This window comes from Acartia tonsa, chromosome 14 (assembly GCF_053477335.1).
Source record: "Acartia tonsa isolate MP-2025a chromosome 14, ASM5347733v1, whole genome shotgun sequence".
Lineage (NCBI taxonomy): Eukaryota > Metazoa > Arthropoda > Copepoda > Calanoida > Acartiidae > Acartia > Acartia tonsa.
In genome coordinates this window covers 4,359,338-4,381,453 of record NC_137273.1, presented here as the reverse complement: position 1 = coordinate 4,381,453, position 22,116 = coordinate 4,359,338, and the positions used below count along the sequence as shown (strand labels likewise).

Sequence of the window (22,116 nt, the reverse complement as noted above, 5' to 3'; positions counted from 1 at the left end):
ATTTATTTAAGAATAATAATTATTTAATTAGTATAAATAATAGCATAATTATTCTTAAAAATGTGTTGCAGAGCACTAGCAATGTTCTAATTTTGGTAATAAAACGTTTTAAACAAGGATGACAACATCCATATAATCGAAGCTCTGAAACTGTAGGACAAACAAACATTTATACATGTAGTGTGTCAAAACTGAAAAATCAGAACGTAATAATAAATGTCGAATCAAAATTTTAATTAAATTTGTTGAAAAACTGCTTAAATACAGGATAATGTTTTAGGACATACTTACGTTTTTAGGACTTTTTTATAGAGATGCTTTGCTTATAACATTGTACTTTGTTGTCCTAGGAATCAGTATTCAAAAAATCAAATTAATCAGATGATTTCATCACATACAAATTTGTTGTTAAAAAAGTTAAAAATCAACATGTTTAAAATGGATGTATGGATTATAGAGTTGCTAAGCTTTCTAAATCGTACCATACTACTACAGGAATTACCATACAACGTTGAAATCTATAGGACAATTCTAACATGCCTAAATTAACGAAAAAAGCTATCTGTTAAAAACGGACAGACGGACCGACCGACCCTAATTGTAGAAAAGCTTTGCTTTTAAAAATGGCATTTACTAAAAACTGTTCACATTTTAAATACAATTTTTAAGTAAGCTAAAATTAAAAGTACCCAAAATTTAAACTAAATAGACAGCAAAAAATTACTTGGCGTTTTAATTTTAGGTTAAAATTAGCTAAAATCTTTTTCCCGGATTTTCTCCCAAGAAGGAACGCTTTTGATTTCGTTTTTTGCATTTTTCATTAGTCTATATATGTGTGGTATCCGCCTAGGGTAAATGGCAGACACCAGAGTTCGAATAAAGACTACGGCAGTGTGAACAGACGTGGACACCTTACTATAGAGAAGCTACGCTTCTCTAGCATTCACTAGACAAGAATCAACATCTATTTCAGTTGTCACTTTATTGAAGGGTTAAAGGATACTAAAGCTATATACAACAAACAATAACTACATGGATAGGAATAAATGATCATAACATAAAAGCATTATAATACATATACAATAGTCAGTTTGGGCAATCATGATTCCCCATCCCTGGAAAGGGTGGGGGGAATTAAGAATACAGTTAACCATAATATAAATACATATGGATTAGGAATAAAGATAGTTAAAGATAAATCATACAGTAAAACATAGATAATTGCAATGGTTAGGTAGATGGCTATCCCTGTCTGGGGCAGGCAGGATAGCCCATGGAGCAGCACAATAGGTAGATAAGCATAGAGGGGTTGAGTGGTAGGTCTGGGTACTAAAGAGGGAAGGTTTGATGATTACTTGTGACAACAACAGTCTGTGTGGGGGTGATTCTATCAGGTGAGGGCAGGTTTAGATCCTTTATCCTCAGGGTTGAGGTGGTGCTGATAACTTGGTGGTTGAAGGGGAAGGTTCCGGTGCTTAAGATGGGAGAGGGAGGGGTAACACCCCTCCCTCCATTTGCAGGACAACTGAGAGATGAAACCAGTACCGTTATCTGACATATTTTCAGGTGGCTTTATAATTGTAGAATAACAGGATTTAGCTAGGTGCGTAGCATCACTATAATGTCCTGGTTTCTGCATGGTCCAGAGCTGCCGCATACCACAACTCTCCCCTCGGAAGGCTGGAGGGGTTGTCTGCACCGCCAGACTTCCGACAGTGGTTGCGGCCTTCAGTTTGTTGTCCTTGTGGAATGGGTCCGCCAGGATACCAGTTGCTGGACGGTGGTGGGCTCCAGCCCTCCCCAGGTCTAACGGAATCGGCTATATCTGCTGGAGTAGCTGGTCCTGTTGGATATTCTGGCCGTTGGATGTGTACCTCTGAGGCCACCCTGGCAACCTCCAGGGGTGGCACAGCACATGAGGGGGCTTGGACCAACAGCCGCCTGGTATACACCTCTTCAGGTTTCTCCACTGGGCTGGTGGTCTCCATCGTGTTGGTCACCTTGCTGCTGGCAGGCTGGCTACTGGATGCAGGCGCAGTTTCTTCGCCCTCGGGGCTGGTCAGGTTCATTCGGCTTCCAGGGTCTCTGTCAACGCGGGCAGGTGGTGGTTGCCATACTGTAGGAGCGTTGCCTCCTTCAGGCTCATTCTGGACATTGGCAGGGTGGTGCATGGCAGTCCGACCTGCGGGGTAGGGAAAGGTAACAGTCCATCCTTTATGCCGGAGGCTGTCTTGGATCTGCAAGGGTGGCTCCGCTCTAGTTGGCTGGGAGACAGGCCCATCCACGGACACTGCTGCTGGTGGACTGGAGGCACAAGGCTCCGGATTTCCTCCCCTAGCCTGAAGGGGTCCAGGCACATTGTCTCCATCTTGGGTAGACATAATTGTTGGGGATCCTCTACTTCTATGGTTAGGCTCGGCACTTGGCGCATCTAGTTGTGTTACTCCCCAGGCAGCGGTCAAAGTTTCTTCAGTTTGGCTGGTAATGGCTGATACCCTGGCTCCTGGGGCAGATGCAGGGGGCGCAGGCAAGTTTGGCCCAGCCCAAACTTCCTGGTACACCAGTGCAATACAATTACCCTGGCTTGGTTGAGGGAGGTAGACAGCTGGATGCAGTTGAGGGTGTGGGACAGCTGGACTCTCCCTGCTGGCTGGGGGCTCTGGCTGGCTGGGGGTGACGGGTGTCACCCCTCCCTCTGGGGCTGCGGGCTCCTTCCGGGGTCCAGGTATCTCGGTGGCGGCGACGGTTGTCGCCCCAGGCACCAGTGTGGGGGCGCTGGATAGCACCCCCCAGTCTTCACAGGGGTCCAGGTCTCTCGGTGGCGGCGACGGTTGTCGCCCCAGGCACCAGCGTGGGGCGCTGGATAGCACCCCCCAGTCTTCACAGGTGGCGGCGACGGTTGTCGCCCCAGACATCAGCTTGGTGGTGCAGGGAAGCACCTCTCGTTCCTTCCAGGTGGCGACGCCGGTTGGCGTCCCATACATCGACTCAGACTCGCTGGCTAGCGCCTCTTGCCTCTCCCACTCGGCGGCCGCCAGGGCCTCCTCGTACACCGTCCCGGTGGCGCTGGGTAGCGCCCCTCGGCTCTTGCTGGGGGTGACAGGGGTTACGGACACCGGTCCCCTGTGGTTGCGACTGAGGTCCAGGCCAACCCGGTTGGGTTCAGCCGCTCCTCCCAGCACGTTGATCCTGGCCACCATGGTCCCAATCTGAGACACAGACTCCTGGGTAGCCGCGGCCCCAGCGGCGGCAGCTAGTTGGGGTGACGGCTGGGCATCTCCCTCCAGGTGGACCTGGGTGGCAGACTGGTTGCATGCAGGTTGTTGGGCGGCCTGGTGTTTCTTCATTGCCCGGTCCCCACCGGTTCTACACTTGGCGGCTGTGTGGCCGTTGAAGCGGCAGCGCCCCTTCGTCCAGCTGGGTCCCATCAGGCCGGCTGCCCCAGGGTGTATCAACCTGCCAGGTCTCTCCTCCTCCAGTTGGGGCACCAGCTGACAAACAGGGTCTCCCCTACTAGGGGTCAGGCGGTGCTGGGCTGCTTGTGGTGGCTCCTTGGTTACATTCAGCCTCCTCCCCATACACACAGGTTCCTTCCATCCAACAGCGGCTCTCCTCCCCTGGGTGGCGAGGCCAGCCTCGGCCTTAGCTTCTGCAGGTGCTTCTCCACATGAGGGATCCTGCCTCTGGGTATGCCAGGTGGTTGGTAGCAAAGGCCGTTGATGGTGCCAGTCGGAAAGGGGGCTATGATCTCTGGGGGGTACCTGTGGCCAGTGTGTGGACAGGTACCCACAGGTGGACCAGCAAGGCCCAGAAGATGCCATACTGATGGTAGCCTGAACTGTATTCCGGACTGTCAGCAGACTGTTGGTAGCCACCTGAGTTGGGCCAGAGTTGCCAGCTGGTATGGCGTCCCTGCCAGGCTCCGTCAGCTGCTGGTGGGGAGCCCCTGCGGTGGTTCTGGTTTTGGCAAGGGGTGGCCTTCTTATTGACTTCCCTGGTTGGAGCTCTGCATCCTGGTGGGCCTCCATCTTCAGCAGCATGGGGGAACTTGGCTGGGACATGTGCAGTGGTTCAACAGAGTAGCGGCATCTGGTCTTGGAGTGTGGGGGAACAGCCTCACTGCTGCTGGTCAACCCTGCTCCCTCCGTGCTGGGTAAAGTCTTCCACTGCAGCAGGTCACCAGTCCCCATCCTTAGGCCGGTCCCCAGTCGTTCCATGCCTGGGGGCTCCCAGGGAGGCTTGGGTGGCGGCTCCCCCACCCCCAGGTACGCGTCGGGCATCTGGGTGAAGAGCCTATTCCCCTGGGACAGCTCCCCATCCTCCAGCTTGGTGAGGCCAGCGCCAGGGAGGACCTTTCCACCCCAGAAACAGGTGGTACTGGCCCTAGGGCTGGGCCCCGTTGGAGTCTCAGTTCTGGTGGTAGTGTCCATCTTGGGGCTGGCCACTAAGTCTCTGAAGCTTGTCACCTTCTCATTAGGCTCAGTTGCATCGTTCAACACCCCCAGGAGGACACCTACAGGTTCAGCAATCCCCAGTCCAGTATTGCTATTTCTCGTGCGTTGAGCACCAACTGAACAGGAGCTGTGCAGCGGACATTCAGTCACCCTTCCAGACAAGGGCAGCTCAGGGACCAGGGGTCTGTGACCTGGCATGTGTTTGATGTTCACTGTACTCAACACAGTAGGCCAAAGTAATAACAGAAGTAGTATCTTGTAGATATAGAAGCAGAGTAGAGTAGCCGCGCCGCAAGGAGGTTCGAGCCGGCTCACCCCTAGTATAAATACTATAGCTGTGTAATTAGGGTGGTAGTCCACGTAGCCGTAGGCTCGGTCCTCCTGGCTCAAGAGTTTCTGTGGCTGGCGCGCCCCCATGATAAGTAGCAGGGGGTTGGTCTGTTGGTGCCAGCGTCTTTTTTAACTGTTGAGCCTGAGTTGTTCTCCTTTCCAGTATAGCTCTTGATTTCTGTGGTAACCAGCGGATCTTAGCTTAAAGGTAACAGGGAATATGTTAGGCATCCACAGATGTCTCTAGGAGCGTATCCGCTGGTAGATATATGGATAGGTAGGCTAACTATATATATATATATATGGCTACACTCCCATATATATATATACGTGTATAAGAATATCCCCAGAGCTAGCTAGCTTTCCTCCTTGCTCCAAAAAAATCACGCTTCCTCTGTATAAAGTTCACAACTATGAGGTCGATGGTCCAGGTACAAACCACCACTGCCCAGTGTGGGGCATCAAGTCAGGCTATGTCCACAGGGTGGGCGTACTTTCGTTCAGTTACCATATCAGTTTCCAGTGTTGTTTGGTGAGGTTAGTATTCACTTGCTTGTACCCATGATACAAAAAACAACATTATTTATCACTTGGGTATTTATATATACATATATTTGTTTCACTAACCACTCAGCTTTGAAGTAGGGTTGGCAGGGCTAGGAGATGTTGAGGGTCTGAGCGGGTTTAAGGAACTGGTTTAGTTTTCCTTATCACACTGTAGACAGGGAGGGAGGAGCTTGCAAGTTTTTCTCCTAAAAAAATATCTCTGATGTATGCTATAGAGTGGCCCCTCTCCTGTGTGGGTGTGTGTGTGCGTGAAATCTCCTGTCCTTGCAATGCGCGTCCGCACCGTCAAATCCGCGCACACGGGGAAAACGCACTCTCACCCCTCAACTCGCTCTCTCATTGGTCCGCTTCGTCCGTTGGATTTATGATATTTTCCGCACTCTGTTGCGCTACCCGTGAATGGCGCTCTGTGTGTCCGATCGCTAGCCCCACACTACAGACGGACTCAGTCTAGTGTGGGTAGGAAGGGGGAAGAGCGTGAGGGGACGGGGGTAACTCCGTCCGTTCCCCCTGTGAGGGGGGGGGGTAACTGTGTGCTGGTGTAATATCACCCTGATTGTATTTGCCTTCAATGGAGAGGGGCTCCTCCCTTTCCCTTGGAATAAGGGGTGTATTGTTGTTGTGCTATAGGCTTGAGGTGATTTGATTGTATATCAGGGTCTTTATTATATTACATCTAGCTTCTATTTTTGTCCTTATCACAATTGCATAACAGATTTGTTTACTAACCCTGTCCTATTTTTAGCTGTTATCACAATACACAATAAATCCAAGCCTGTTCTATTTTTAGATTTATCACAACACAACAATTTGTTTGCCAAGCTTTGCTCATAAATCTATTGTTTAGCCATCACAACAGGGTGGTAATCCCTGCACTGTGACATAATATCTGTTTTTCTAGATGGGTGGCTGCGTTGTAGCCTCTCAGGATACTTGGAGTTGACGTAGTTTTTCTCTGTTCTGGTGCACTACACTCGTATGTTGGCTCGCAGCTTGCAGCTATGTGGCGTGTTTCAGCCTATCGGCGGCAGGGAATGTCCCGTCCTGCTAGCGCCGCTTGCAGCTATGTGGCGTGTTTCAGCCTATCGGCGGCAGGGAATGTCCCGTCCTGCTAGCGCCGCTTATCCAAATCCAGCTGATGGCGGCAGGGAATGTCCCGTCCTGCTAGCGCCACTGGTTCGGATCCTGCTATCTCTTGCAGTAAAATTGGCCTATTTTCAGCCGTTTACACTTATTTGGCTTGTTTCAGCCGGTCCGCAGGCCTGTTTCAGCCTTTTGAGCGCTCAATTCTCCGTTAGATGTCGGCGCTTCTCGCGGTTCTTCGTCCAGTTTCACTTCCACAACTGCCGGATGCAGAGTTAGACTTGCTGTCCAGGGTGGGTAATTCAGGTTGCTTGTGTCAGTTTTGCCAGTTTCACTGCTGGGAGTACCTTAGCCTCAGCTGCGCGTCTGCTCTACACTTGTGGTTCGCCGTAATCTCACACAGCTGTCACCAAAAGTTGTGGTATCCGCCTAGGGTAAATGGCAGACACCAGAGTTCGAATAAAGACTACGGCAGTGTGAACAGACGTGGACACCTTACTATAGAGAAGCTACGCTTCTCTAGCATTCACTAGACAAGAATCAACATCTATTTCAGTTGTCACTTTATTGAAGGGTTAAAGGATACTAAAGCTATATACAACAAACAATAACTACATGGATAGGAATAAATGATCATAACATAAAAGCATTATAATACATATACAATAGTCAGTTTGGGCAATCATGATTCCCCATCCCTGGAAAGGGTGGGGGGAATTAAGAATACAGTTAACCATAATATAAATACATATGGATTAGGAATAAAGATAGTTAAAGATAAATCATACAGTAAAACATAGATAATTGCAATGGTTAGGTAGATGGCTATCCCTGTCTGGGGCAGGCAGGATAGCCCATGGAGCAGCACAATAGGTAGATAAGCATAGAGGGGTTGAGTGGTAGGTCTGGGTACTAAAGAGGGAAGGTTTGATGATTACTTGTGACAACAACAGTCTGTGTGGGGGTGATTCTATCAGGTGAGGGCAGGTTTAGATCCTTTATCCTCAGGGTTGAGGTGGTGCTGATAACTTGGTGGTTGAAGGGGAAGGTTCCGGTGCTTAAGATGGGAGAGGGAGGGGTAACACCCCTCCCTCCATTTGCAGGACAACTGAGAGATGAAACCAGTACCGTTATCTGACATATTTTCAGGTGGCTTTATAATTGTAGAATAACAGGATTTAGCTAGGTGCGTAGCATCACTATAATGTCCTGGTTTCTGCATGGTCCAGAGCTGCCGCATACCACATATGTATATATTAGAATCTGTAAAAATCTTAGAGAACCTGTTTCAAAAAACTGCTTTTTCCTTCCGGCGACTAGTGAGGACTTATGTGAAGCTCTCCTTAAAAGGAGAACTTTTTAAGGTCTGTATTCTTAAGCTTTAGACAGGACTTACTACTTTTTTTAGGATAAATATAACTTACTTTAAGCAAAAAAGACATTTTCCGCAACCCTTTCTGATACAGATTATCCGCCGAAAATTTGCCCCGCTGACTAAAAATAAGATTTTGGTATAATGGTTGCAAAAACAAAGTTAGTTAAGGCGTTTGTTATATACAATTTAAGCAGGGAGCCTTAAAAATATGAGACCTATACCTGCGGTACCATAACCCTACAGAGTCATCTAGTATCCAATATAACCTAACCTATCCTGACATAAGGTAATAAGAAAGCAAACGAAACTCTAACCCCCCCCCACCCTTTCAATTTATTTAAAACTCAACAGAGAAGAGGGGGGGGGGGGGATGAATTGATCAACTAGGTACTTTCAATGAGACATTGGGAACTTATGTAAAGATCCTGTAAAAAAAACACTCTTCTTTACATCCTAGAAGGCTAAAATCATGTAACAAAAACAAATGAAACTAAATAACTTACTTTTAACCATTTTTAAAGCTTCTATTCTTTATCTTAAATATTATCTTATATCTAAAAAATAGTTATATCGTAGGTTAATCATGTTCGATTCGTCATTTTGAAGCTGTTTTAAATCTGTTAATATAATCTGTTATCTTTAATAAGACACAAGGAGGAATGAGACATTTTGTTTATTATAATTTGGAAATATAACAAATTCTCGTCCATTGTCTTCTTCATTAAGATGCCTGGTAAAAAATCCAATATCATGTTGTGGTACTAATGGACATAAATGTCTTTGTCAAACCATTAACGTATAAGTAACAAGGATGACAACATTCAAAACCTATTAGTAAAAAAATTTAATATAAATATTCTGTATGTATTTGTTATTTTGCAAGTCTTATGGATTGGATTTGTTATACCTCATTGTCCTTTTAACTTAAATTTAGAGGTAGGATGCCTGTGTGTCCGTCTTTCTGTGTGTATATAACCAAAAGATCATTGTAAGGGCAAAACTAGTAGTTTAAATTGCAGTAGTCAGCTTGAAATTTGAATAATATTGTTTTGAACATAATTTTTCATTATTTATCCCTATATAAAAGTAATATGATGTCTTTGAGTCTGTCTGTCTGTTGTACTAATGAATCTCGCTATTCGCGGAACCTCTAAGGTTCTCCCTTACATTACAGCTTCGTATAGGTCCTGGGAAGGTTTATAACTATATTCCGTGAGAGCGGCCACCACCCTCCTAACAAAAATCGCCCTTTGAAAATAATGCCTCTCTAAAAAATAATTCTTTTTTTAAAACTAAAATTGAAAATGGGGAGGGGTTCTAGTGCTCCAACCCATTTTGTGCCACTAGAGGCCTCTAGGGGCGTAGCCTCTGGTGGAGAATACATCACTTATTTAGCATCTATATGATGTTACAAATGTAGTAAGTATTGTTTTTATGTTTCTTTGGTTAAGTTGTAAGGGTTACTAAAACAAAAATACTTACATACATATTATTAAGAGGAGGGCAGGTATAGGTATTAGCAAAACAAAAATACATGAAGAATGCAGTGGTATTTGTTTACTAGAGAACTGTATAGCCTTAAACAGTGAAAGGATGTCCAAGCTTTTGTTGGAGGGGGGTAAAATCTCAATTGTAAGTAATACCCTTTCCAAAAAAAAATTTGTTGGTAAATTATAATATATTTTTAAAAATACACCTTATGTATATACTATATACCTATCTATATAACCTAATAATAGGTCTACCTAATTATAAACTAAACTATATGTATACCTATCTGTATCTGTGTATATGTTTACTGCAGGAATGTATAACCTAATAATAGGTCTACCTAATTATAAACTAAACTATATGTATACCTATCTGTGTCTGTGTATATGTTTACTGCAGGAATGTATAACCTAATAATAGGTCTACCTAATTATAAACTAAACTACATGTATACCTATCTGTAACTGTGTAAATGTTTACTGCAGGAAATTGGAATGTATAACCTAATAATAGGTCTACCTAATTATAAACTAAACTATATGTATACCTATCTGTATCTGTGTAAATGTTTACTGCAGGAATGTATAACCTAATAATAGGTCTACCTAATTATAAACTAAACTATATGTATACCTATCTGTATCTGTGTATATGTTTACTGCAGGAATGTATAACCTAATAATAGGTCTACCTAATTATAAACTAAACTATATGTATACCTATCTGTATCTGTGTAAATGTTTACTGCAGGAATGTATAACCTAATAATAGGTCTACCTAATTATAAACTAAACTATATGTATACCTATCTGTATCTGTGTATATGTTTACTGCAGGAATGTATAACCTAATAATAGGTCTATCTAATTATAAACTAAACTATATGTATACCTATCTGTATCTGTGTAAATGTTTACTGCAGGAATGTATAACCTAATAATAGGTCTACCTAATTATAAACTAAACTATATGTATACCTATCTGTATCTGTGTAAATGTTTACTGCAGGAAATTGGAATGTATAACCTAATAATAGGTCTACCTAATTATAAACTAAACTATATGTATACCTATCTGTATCTGTGTAAATGTTTACTGCAGGAATGTATAACCTAATAATAGGTCTACCTAATTATAAACTAAACTATATGTATACCTATCTGTGTCTGTGTAAATGTTTACTGCAGGAATGTATAACCTAATAATAGGTCTACCTAATTATAAACTAAACTATATGTATACCTATCTATATCTGTATATATGTTTACTATAGGAGTATAGAACCTAATAATAGGTCTACCTAATCATAAACTAAACTTTATGTATACCTATCTGTGTCTGTGTAAATGTTTACTGCAGGAATGTATAACCTAATAATAGGTCTACCTAATTATAAACTAAACTATATGTATATCTATCTGTGTCTGTGTAAATGTTTACTGCAGGAATGTATAACCTAATAATAGGTCTACCTAATTATAAACTAAACTATATGTAAACCTATCTGTGTCTGTGTATATGTTTACTGCAGGAATGTATAACCTAATAATAGGTCTACCTAATTAGAAAACCAAACTACAATGTACAACCCTATATAGAAATAACTTGGGTAGTGTTCCAGCGATAACACAAAATGTCAATTTAGCCTATAGAAGGAGGGAACATTGGATTGTGAATTTTACTGCTACCCCAAAGAAAAGTTTTCTTATTAATTGACTTGAAATTTTTTAGTAGTGTCCATATCTTTTAATACAACTAATTTCATTCTAAAAATGAGTATTTCATTATATTACAACATAAAAAATTTGTATTTTTTTAATAAACAACATATCGGAATAAACAATATTAAATAGTTAATACATTTTCCTTCTTTGTTGGTCTTTAAAGATTTCGTGGAAAACCCCCATCAACCCCATAAAAATATATTCTAATTTTACGTGTTTGTGTGTCTCTTAAGATCTGAGCAACAATTAATTTGATTGATTAATTCTTAAATGGCTACAGCAGGTTTCTATCTATTTTTAATCTTACTTTTAATTAGCAAAACTAAAGCTATAAAAAGCACAATCTCAGCCAGGAAGGGAATATTGAACTGCAAATGACACTGGTACCCAAAGTTTTAGAAACAAGTTACCTTAATGTTATGATTAAAATTTTTTTTAGTTTTAATGATTTGTCATAGGTTAATTGGTTTATAAATAAAAGTAAGAAACTTTTTTTTTAAAAAATCTAATTTCTAGAAGGTTAGTTTTGTTATCATTTTTGGGGATGTATACCAATTGTCTTATCCCTTAAGAAAGACTGACACAAAAAAACTTAATAGTATAAATAAGAAGTTATATCCATAAGACTGTTTTAAAGATATTATTGAGTTAAGTAAACATTTCTTTGCTTTATTAATTGGTGGAAAACAAATAATCAATAATACTCTGAATGTATTTTTTTATTGAATATTCTCCTGTACATCATTCTTAATGTTTTTTGGTAGCGAAGATATTATATATTAGTATGTCCGTTCGTCTATCTGACTTTTTGTTTGTCCGTCCCGAGAGGGGAATGTTATCATTGATAGATAACTGATTTTTTTATGAAGATTCCTTTGTTTAATAAAAGATTTTCCTTTTCTGTCCATAACGCTATGAAGGAGATTCTCTAAGGTAGAAAAGTAGTTTTATCAGCTGCAATTTGATCTTCGGAAATTTGTTTAAGTATGCTCCAGATCAATGATCACATACAATAGTTATTCGTCGCATCTTCCGGCTGATATAAAAATATACAATAACAAGATTATAACCAGATTTGTTAGCCTACAGATGCCGAAGGCATGGGCTAACAAAACTGGTTTTAATATGAGGAAGGATATGATACGAAAGGATAAATGATTTTTAAGTGTGGCTGAGAGCCCGGTCTTATCCACCGGATATTAATCGGTTTGTAGGCCATTATGGAATAATATATACTTCATCCGACCATCTTTATAGACATCACACGACCGTGGCCTAATTCGTAACTCATCTGCTCGTTGTCTGGTAGGTTGTGAGTTCGAATTTTGGCTCAACACCGCGTTGTAACTAAGACAGTAAAATTAGTTCCTATCGCTGCTATGTCGGATATCCAGCGTAGAGCGGATGCATTGGCCCAAAACAGGCGCAACTCATATAACAATGCACTGTTGAAACTTCCATGCAGATAAAGGTCATGCAATCAAGAGGTTGGTTGTCAGTTGGGTGTTACTGAACCTAATACCCAAGGTTTTTTTTACAGTAAAGGAGAGATTGGTAGTTGGACAGCATGGACAGCAGCCTCGCCCGTATGAGGTAATCCATATAAACAGTTTAGGGCACATAATTTTTTTTGGATTGTAGACTTTATATTTTTACTAATCTTCTCTAGTCTATACTTAGGAATATGATAGTACTTGTTTAAGTACATTTTAAAATGACTTATGCAAATAATGTAAAAAATTCTTATCTTTTAAAAGTAATCATTTGATATGTATCTTGTCTGCTTTAATGTTGTTCAATTTAATTAGTAAATGAATTAAAAACACATATTCTAAATGTTAGAATAATTTTACTTAAAAGATTAAAAGAAGTTAGAATTTATGCTAGTTAGGTTTCTAACTTTCATTTTTCTAAGTTTCATGTTACCACAAGCCATTCAAGTGTGCTTGACGATTAGAGGAGCAGGAATAGCAAGATCATGCCTGAAATCTAAAACTATCATTTCAGATTGTGCCATAAAAATGCTGGGACTCGATCGGGACTCAAGTATTTGGGTGTGCATCTACTTTCCTGTGTCATGGATGACTCAATTTGGTCATGGTCTGGTGACAACTGTCGTGGGACCCACACAACCATATCTGGCTAAGTATGCTTTTATATCAATGTTGTATAAAACTGCTATAAGTGCAAGCAAATTTATATAATGGAGTTATATAATCCCCTAAAAAGAAATAAAAAGAAAGAGATTTTAAGGGACAATTGACAAGAAATGTACTTACATCCCAGTTGATTATAAACAAGGATGACAACATCCATAAGTAGCGAAGCACAAACAATTAAAAAAGAATTTAGATATTAGTTGTCAAAAGCATGTATATTAGGAAAAAAATCACGAAACCATTTCAACATTTGTTTTTAATTTCTTAATATTTATATTTCAGTACTATGACCAACTTACTGACGGTCAAAGTAAATTACATACTAGATGCTCAAAACAACGGAAAATTTAATTTTGATATTTTTAACTACAAAAATTTTAAAAAACGGACCATAAACACCAAAGATATGAGGAAAAATGTGAAAAATAAAAAATTTCCAAAAACCTGCAAAAAGGCAGTCTGACCGGCATTGATGTTTTTTTGAAACGACAGGAAATTTAATTTTGATATATATAACTGAAAAACTTCGCTACTAAAAATATTACTACTTCTGTAGAAAACAGTAAAAGTGTCGAACTATGACGTCAGAAAGAATTTACAATTAACTAATGACAGGCCGCTATATATTTTACCACAGTGAATACTGGCTTCTTATTGGTTAATTGTTAATTTTTTCTGACGTCATAGTTCGACACTTTTACTGTTTTCCATTCTGTAGATAAAACATTATTGGTTGGTTGTATAGTTTGAACACTGTTAATTTGTTCAGACCAAGATACAATAGAAATACTTAAAGTGTTCTAATCCAACGAATAAGAGAACTATTTATTAACTTATTAACAACATTATTTATCATATTTATCTTGGTGTTAAGTGGCGTCTTAAGGGAATAAGTCCCTATAATTAAAATACTTCTTTATGTGTTGTTTAAACTAAAATTTTAGGTAGTTGGTTAAACTTGTAAGAAAGATCTATTACAAAAGAATTTTTTTAGGCAAACAGGAGTTGATATAGCCACTGTAAATTTTGTATGGACCTTTGGATTCATCGGTTATCTTATTGGCAGGAAATATTTATAATTTAAATTTACTTTTGTTCAGAAATCTAATTAATATCAAATTCATTCTTATTCTACTTTTATGGATGTTGTCATCCTTGTTTCATTGTAAATATTTGTAAAAATTAAGTTTGATCACTGGCTTTGTGTATAAGAGATATATGAAGACAGCTCGATGGAAATTATTATTCTTGTTTATCAATATATTTTTGGCTGGGGTAATTATACAGTTTTAAAATAAAGTTTTAATACTTTTTATTGAATATTATACAGGGTGTTTCAGTAGAAATGTATGTTTTTTTTAAACTTAATTATGCATAGAAAGTAAAAGAATTATGTAACACGCTTTATATATTTAGAAAACCTATTATGTGACATTTAAAATTAGAATGATTATACTGAAAAATTATGCCTCAAAACCGGTTTTTCCAAAAAAAAAAAAAATTTGGATTTAAATGTTTTGCAAAAAATAGGCACATTTTTCAAATTAATAGTAGAAAAATGCAACGCATATCGTTAGAATCGTCATTAGCTTTAGTTTTTGGATAAATTTCTGTGCTAAGTATATTAAAGTTGTTACGTGGTAAAATGTTCCAAATTATTAAAACTTTTCTACCCTTTCCTCACATACCTCTTCAACTACTTTTTATCATATACTTTCTATATCTGGCCTTAAATTGGCTTTAAAAAAAATACTATAGGTTATATTTTTTTAGGTGTTTGTGATAATCTTACCCCTGACAAGCAGTTTCACTCTTCTTGTGGCAGCCAGGCTGCTACAACATTTTACTCTGGGAGCATTTATGACAGCAGATGCCAGTTTGGTTGTCTATCTTATAGGTAACAACAGAATGTTATAGAAATATAATTCAGATTTTAACAATAACTTTTAGATATCAAAATTTAATTTCATATAACTGTGGGCTTATGTTTTGTTTTCTACTTTTTCTCAAAATTCCAAAGTATTCTCCGTGATTTTAGAAAAAAAAATAAATAAGGAGGAGCAGTTTTATCCTAGGTTGCCTGTGCAAGTGGCTGCCTAACCCTGAGGAGCTACCTAAAAGACAATATAAACGAACCTAAACTTACCAAAGATAATAAAAAAAAACAAATTAAAAACTATGCTTCCCCCTTATTTTTTCATTATATTTCAGGGACGGGGGATGGGTGCTCGAATATTTGCACTGAAAGAAACTGTCTCTGGTTTCTTTAGTTAGTACAACAATCAAATCAAAACTTGTAATTCATTTTTTCTTCAGGTCCTGAAAAAAGTCCGCCATTTACTATGATTCAACATGCTTCCATAGGTAAAAATATAAAAGAAAATATGGAGAAATGCATATAGAATAAGCATCCTCTTAAAATACAGTTAATATAGAAAATCTTATTGATCTCTTTCTCTTGCTAAGGTTTTTAAACCAAGGTTGTTTTTGAACTTTTTTGTGATTAACACTTACCAATGCAATGCATGAAATTTAAATTTTTAAGATTAAAATCATATTGTTGAATTTTCATTTTTTAGAAATAGGTATAGATATAAAATTTCGTATTATATATAAATTTTAAAAATAAAAAAAATATCATTTTTTTTAGCTGCTGGATTTGCTGTTTCAAGTCTTCTAGTTCAACCCTTTCTTCCGGATCAAAGTCAAGTTAATAAAAATGAACTTTGTGATAAGTAAAAATATCATTTTATGTGTTTTGAATTATATTCGAGGATCTGATAGGTTAAGAAAATGGACAATAAATCAAATAACATATTTTATTAAACAATAATGCCCCTTCTGTAAATTATAATTATTGCACCAACTAATCGAAATTTGCAAAAAGTACCATAGATTTTATATCAATGAATGTGAGAAATTGTATATATAACTTTGGGTACCAGTATAATATATAGTTCAATGTTTCCTCCCTCACTTATCATGCTTATAAAAAATCTTCCAAAAAATTTATGGAAAATGATTGAGAATTATTTTATTTTAGAACATCTGATGGTAATATAAGCACTACATTTGAAGCACAAACAACAACTTCAAGTTCCCAACTTTTCAATGTTACAAGTAATATCTATGGTGATATGAATAATCTAGGAGAATTGGAAAATGAAAAAGTTGCAGATATATCTTGGCCTTTCATTATTACAGGCAAACATTAATTTTTCATATTTTTTTTTTAATTTTTCACATTTAAATCTAGAATTTTAGATGATTTTTAACCATCTACTATTATTCTATTTGATACTAGCGGCTTACCCTCTTGAGGCCTCTAATGGTATTTGAGGTGGGGGGGGGGGGGGGGGCGTGGGGCTAGTCGTCCACCTCATATTTTCCATTTTAGTTTAAGAGGAAAAGTTAAAAAGATTTATCTTGGGAGGGTGGTTGTAGTTAAAAACCTTCCCAAGATCTGTTGGAAGCTACATTGTAAAGGAGAACCATATTAGTTTAGCAATTATCATGAACCTTTTGTACACATAGACATCCTGTTACTTTTATAAATAATGATTATGATATGATAATATTTAGGTTGTTGGTGTATTTTATTTAGCTTTGGCTTTCTACTTTTGTCTTGTCTACCTTACAAAATGCCTAAATATTATGAAGCAGAAGAAGAGACAAAGGAAAGTTGTTATTACAGTCATATTTGATGGTTGTTTGAACCTCAAAATTACATTTTCTGGATAAAATAACTAGTAGCTAGTTCATTTTTATTGATATTTTATATCATATAAAATATAAAGATTTAGCTGCATTCTGTCAAAAAGATCGCAACCCCTATTTTTAAAATTTAATAGGGGGGGGGGGGGTAGTCTCTATTATGCCTAACCCCTGCAAAGTGCCAGCTAATATAACCTAACCTAAATTGGCCTTCAGTCAACATAAATTCACAAAAAAAAACTATCCTACACCTCTTCCCCCATATTTTTTTTATTTATTTCAAGTATGTAGGGTTTTCTGTGTTTGACTAAACACTTTGATATATACAGCCAAAGAAATTAACTTTAACTGTAAGCCAACGATTTTGAAGCAGATTATAGTGTCTTATAAAAAATGACGCCACACGGATACAAATGGCCAATGATAGACCAGTAAACATTTAACCATTGGTCAATTGCAATGTATGCTAACCTAACATTTGTATTCTATGATGTGATTTTTAATTAGGCACTATAGTATAAGCTGTTTCAACGATTTTCTTTTGGCATATTTTATCTTCATACCCATGGGAAATAGTCTAATTCTTAACTTATAAACTGTTTAAGCAAAACTTTTAGGAAGGTGATGAAAACAAAGCTATACTTGGGGCTACATCTACTATTAAACACACCAAGATTTTCTTTGTTCTTGTAATGATTCTAACTGGGTTATCTTGCGGAATAGGTGTTCATCTGAGGCTTGTACAATATGTTTCAATGAAAATGTCATTGACATTATTCATAATTTACCTTTCATTTATATATATTCTGTATTTAGCATTGGTCAATAAGTTAAATATGTCCTCATCCCGATAATCCTGTGCCGACTTTCAATTTGGTCTTTGAATATTAGCCACTAGCGTTGAAAATATTAACACAGCCAAGTCACTACAAAAGAGCAGAAAGCAATTTGCTAGCTGACAAAATAGGTCACCAACAATTGATACAAATAGTTCCAGATTATATATCTATACTTTTACATTTATAAGACAATCAATTAACATACCTTTCAATTATTAAGATTTCATCTATGTAGATTGGTATTATTGGTAAACATGTTTAGACACTTATTATTATTGGGTGTAATTAATATCAAAAACGTTTAGGATGTCAACAAAAAAAGTAGGATTCTCGAGATGAACACTTAATTACAACCAGAAAGAATCTACCAACCTTTAGCAACTACATTTGGCTTATGTGGCCCGTTAGATCTTAGCCCATCAGAAGCAGTCATAGGCACAGCAATTTTAAGTATTTCAACTAGCAAAATTAATGTTAAAATACCTCATATTAAGACTGTTAAAAGGAATTACAAATCACAAGTAAATACAGTCTTAGTCCTTTTTTCAGTTTTAATGCATGCATTTAATTCCTTACCTTCCGAGTAGGAAATATAAGAATATTTCTTATAGTTTGGATTTTTAAAACAATTTAAAATTGATGTAATTATAGATTTAAGATTTTATTTTATTTTATTTTTTTTTTTTACTTTTAAACGGGTCAAAATTGCTTTGATTATAGGAGATACTTGCTTCAATACGGGTTTTACAGTAGGTATCAAATTAGTTGCTATTTTTTTTAACCTGTTATTTTAAATAAAAACAGTATTTCAGAAATCTTTATTTTAATTTACATCCTTTTGTTATTTTATCTACCTTTTTTTCTGTCTTTGCACATAATTATAATTCTTTCATAAACCCACTTTCTTTATTTTCTTCTCTAAAACCGCAAAACATGGCAGCTTCTAAATTTCTACCCAGGTAGAATAGCATCAGCACTGGTGGCTAGTTTGCTAGCTCCACGAACCATGATTATTGGTTCCCTGGGTATGTGTACACTCTCTGCAATTCTCTTGGCTCTCATTGGAGGAATTAATAAATATGGATTCTTTGTTGGTGTAGCTCTTCTAGGTATTTATAATTATTTATCGCACAGTATTAAAGATAGCTTTCCGCGGATAATAAGATTAAAAACTATAAGAAGGCCCGGGCTCAACAAAACTTATATTAATATTTTTATTGTATTATTTCTAGAAAATTGTCTGTAATACAATACGATCCATGATTTTTCAGTATAGCTTACAACCGGTTCTAATTATTAAGTAGATATTAATTGAATCAGTTTCTAAGCCATACTGCAAAAAAAATTAAGGAAGTTCTTTAAATTGTAACAAAATTGGTAAAATAAGACTAATTTCTGAAGTTACTAAAAAGTAGGTATACTTTTGTGGTTGTTCTATCAACCATTTCTTTTGATTTAACGATTAAAACAGAAATAAAAACAAATTTTAAATGTTTGATTGTGATCACATTTTCCATGACTATCTTTTTATCCTTAAAGAAGCTGAAAAAATTCCAGTATGATCTCGTTGTTATTTTCATTATTGTTTTGTCTTTTTTTTAGGAAGTTTTGTTTCTTGGGAGTTTGGAGCAACTTATTCTTTTGTAGCTAGTAAGGTAAATATCCAACAGAACAATGCATGTAGGTAGGCGTGGATATATTCACAGCGGTAAAATTTGTCTTCAATTTAGCTTGCTAATACGGGCCTCTTTTATTGGTCTGTTTGTTTATCCAATAGTAGGGGACGGAATTGGTTTAAGGTGGTGGAAGGGAGCCATTGCCAAGTATAACTTTATCCGAGTATATGAAAATCTGGTGCAACATCCATGTAATAATATATCGTTTAAAGGAGCTTAGCTACAACTAAGGGCAGAAAAGCTGTTCACCGCATAGTATTATAGACAGCTTTCCACGGATATAAAAATGAAATATCATAAGATTAAAACGAGTTTTGTAATCCCAAGTGGCTTAAGACCCTAACTAACAAAACTGGTTTGGTTTTTAAGATTATTCTATTAATATTTTTGGCAAATTGTCTGTAATGCGATGCTATACATGACTTTTAGTATGGCTGAGACCCGGTTCTAATCCAATTAAGCCACACTGGAAACTTGTGTTCAATGTTTTGTGTAGGAAATGTGTAGAGAGACATACTTCAATAATATAATAAAATTTAATATTTATTTGCAGACAGACATAACCGGACAACAAACATCTCTATTCTTCATTGGTTGTGGAATATTCAGTTTAGCCACTCCGCCTCTAGCTGGGTATCTCTTTACCTCGAGGTAATTATTCTTTTGAGAATTGAATTTAGTCGTTCAGTATGTGATTAATCCATCATATGCAAATAATATTAAACACATACTTTCCCAAATGTTAGCAAACTAATATAAGTAAAATATTTATTCCAATAAACTTTCTTTAGACTTCCCTTTATACTTCCTTACTTTAGTTATACATTCAAAATCAAGTTTTTCTCGAGAAAATTAAGTCCCAATATAAAATTTGGCAATATAAAATTGAATTAAGTTGCCGACGAAGCCAAATCTGTCCCACTTTTGAGCAAGACGATTCCTATATGACGTCATATAAAGGGAAAAGAAAAAGAAAACTTTTCAAAAGAAATGGGAGAAAACGGAATTGTTTTGCTCAAAAGTGGGACAGATTGGGCTTCGTCAAATTGCCCAATCAAGTCCCTAGACATAAACACTTACAGAGCACCCAAACTCCTAAAAATAAACAGTCAATTCAAATACAACTTGTTGCAGCGCCTATAAAATCTAGGGGCTCTGTATTTCAAGGTGTAGGGGGCGAGAAGATAGCTGTAAATCACCCAAAGTCCATTGATAGTCCATTGTAGAGAGAAGGATGAACACAAACCTGTATAGAGTAGAATTGCTACTAAATATACATTTTTTATATTTCAGTTTGGGAGCAATGTCTATAACCTATTTGACAATACTCTACACAATAATACAAATTGCTGCTTTTATAGGAATATTATACATCCCTAAATAACTTTATCTAAAATTGTAATTTGTAACAAATTGTTATTTATATTCAATAAAGTTATGAACTTAAAAGTATTCTGTATCCTTTATATATTCTACCAGTGGATTTGCCACTAGCATTTCAGGGCTTTAAATTCATATGAAAGAAGTAGACAAAAATAGCCTAAAACCATCGAAAGGCTTTAATCTGAAGATAAAATATTTTAAAAACATTCCAGAACCTTTGTAAAGCTCCCCTAAAAAGAGAACTCAATCAGGTCCGTAGTTATTATATTATCCCTGATATCCATGGCATGGTTTATCATAAAATATGAAATAATGTATTATTTATCGCATGGAAAGAATTTTTTTCCTAACTAAAATAAATTTTCCAGTATGACCTCGAAACCGATTAATGCACGCCAGATTAGAACCGGATCTCAAACGTATAGCACCGTTTTACAGATAATTTTCCAAGAATTCCATATTATAATAACACCCATGAAATTAATACCAATTTTATTAGCACGGGATTTCGGCCTCTAGGGGATATCAAAAATAGTTTTAATCTTATAATTTTTCATTTCAATATCCGCGAAAAGCTGTCTATAATACGGTGCGATAGGTAACTATTATCGTATTTTAAATGATGGGACATAATTGCATATTTTTTCAAAATGCCAACTTTAATAGAGAATCGCATCTTTGTGTTGTTTTCAAATTTTATTTTACTTTTTACAATCCTCAAACATAGCCAGGTACTAAAATTCTCCAAAATATTTCTTTAAAAATTTCGCAAAAAAATTTGAAGTGTTAAAGAGCCATACTACTAGGGTAGTGACAATGACTGTCATTTAAAGTATTATTATTGGGTCTAAAATTTTGGGTAAATTAGCAGTTCCCAATCTTTTTAGCAAATGATTTCATATACTGACTTAATAATTTTGTTTATGGTCAGTGGCAATTTTTGGGTGTCCAGTTAAATTCAGTTATAGAGCAGATGTTCGGTGGTCATAATAAGAAAACATAAGTGGGAGAATATGTGATTAGTAAACAATAGAAAATAACGAAACCCCTCAAAAAAAGTTAAAAAATATATTTTTTACACAAAATGAAAAAAAAATAGCGAACTAATATATATGCTATACATTACCCTATCCCGTTTTAGAAAAATTTTGTTAAAATTTTTGCCCCCAGCCATAATATAGTTGATTTATGCAAAATATTGACCCATGCAAAATATTTTTTCTGTAATGCAAAAATTGCAATGGTACAAGCACTGCAAAGTTTTTAAAATTTGCAAAAAAGACCTGTTTTTAAAGCTCTTGTACCATCTCAATTTTAAAGA

The 22,116-nt window shown here is 37.0% G+C and overlaps 1 protein-coding gene across 1 annotated transcript; it reads left to right on the top strand.

Moving 5' to 3' along the window:
* Nucleotides 1-13,010: 13,010 nt before the first annotated feature.
* LOC145305657 (solute carrier family 60 member 1-like) lies at nt 13,011-20,862 on the top strand. The gene is made up of 15 exons (XM_080147364.1): nt 13,011-13,170; nt 14,178-14,249; nt 14,371-14,458; nt 14,957-15,080; nt 15,500-15,547; nt 15,834-15,918; nt 16,227-16,387; nt 16,766-16,864; nt 17,519-17,620; nt 18,094-18,171; nt 18,457-18,489; nt 18,696-18,845; nt 19,339-19,391; nt 19,966-20,063; nt 20,706-20,862. Exons 1-15 carry the CDS (start codon nt 13,046-13,048, stop codon nt 20,794-20,796), a joined length of 1,407 nt encoding a protein of 468 aa, XP_080003490.1. The 5' UTR covers nt 13,011-13,045; the 3' UTR covers nt 20,797-20,862.
* Nucleotides 20,863-22,116: the final 1,254 nt, after the last annotated feature.

Excerpts from the sequence above, each read along its gene's own strand:
- LOC145305657 (XM_080147364.1), top strand. The coding sequence starts at position 13,046 with ATGCTGGGACTCGATCGGGACTCAAGTATTTGGGTGTGCATCTACTTT. Across the intron at positions 14,459-14,956 it reads TCAATATATTTTTGGCTGGG|GTGTTTGTGATAATCTTACC; the intron begins GTAATTATACAG and ends ATATTTTTTTAG. Across the intron at positions 18,490-18,695 it reads CAATACGGGTTTTACAGTAG|GTAGAATAGCATCAGCACTG; the intron begins GTATCAAATTAG and ends ATTTCTACCCAG.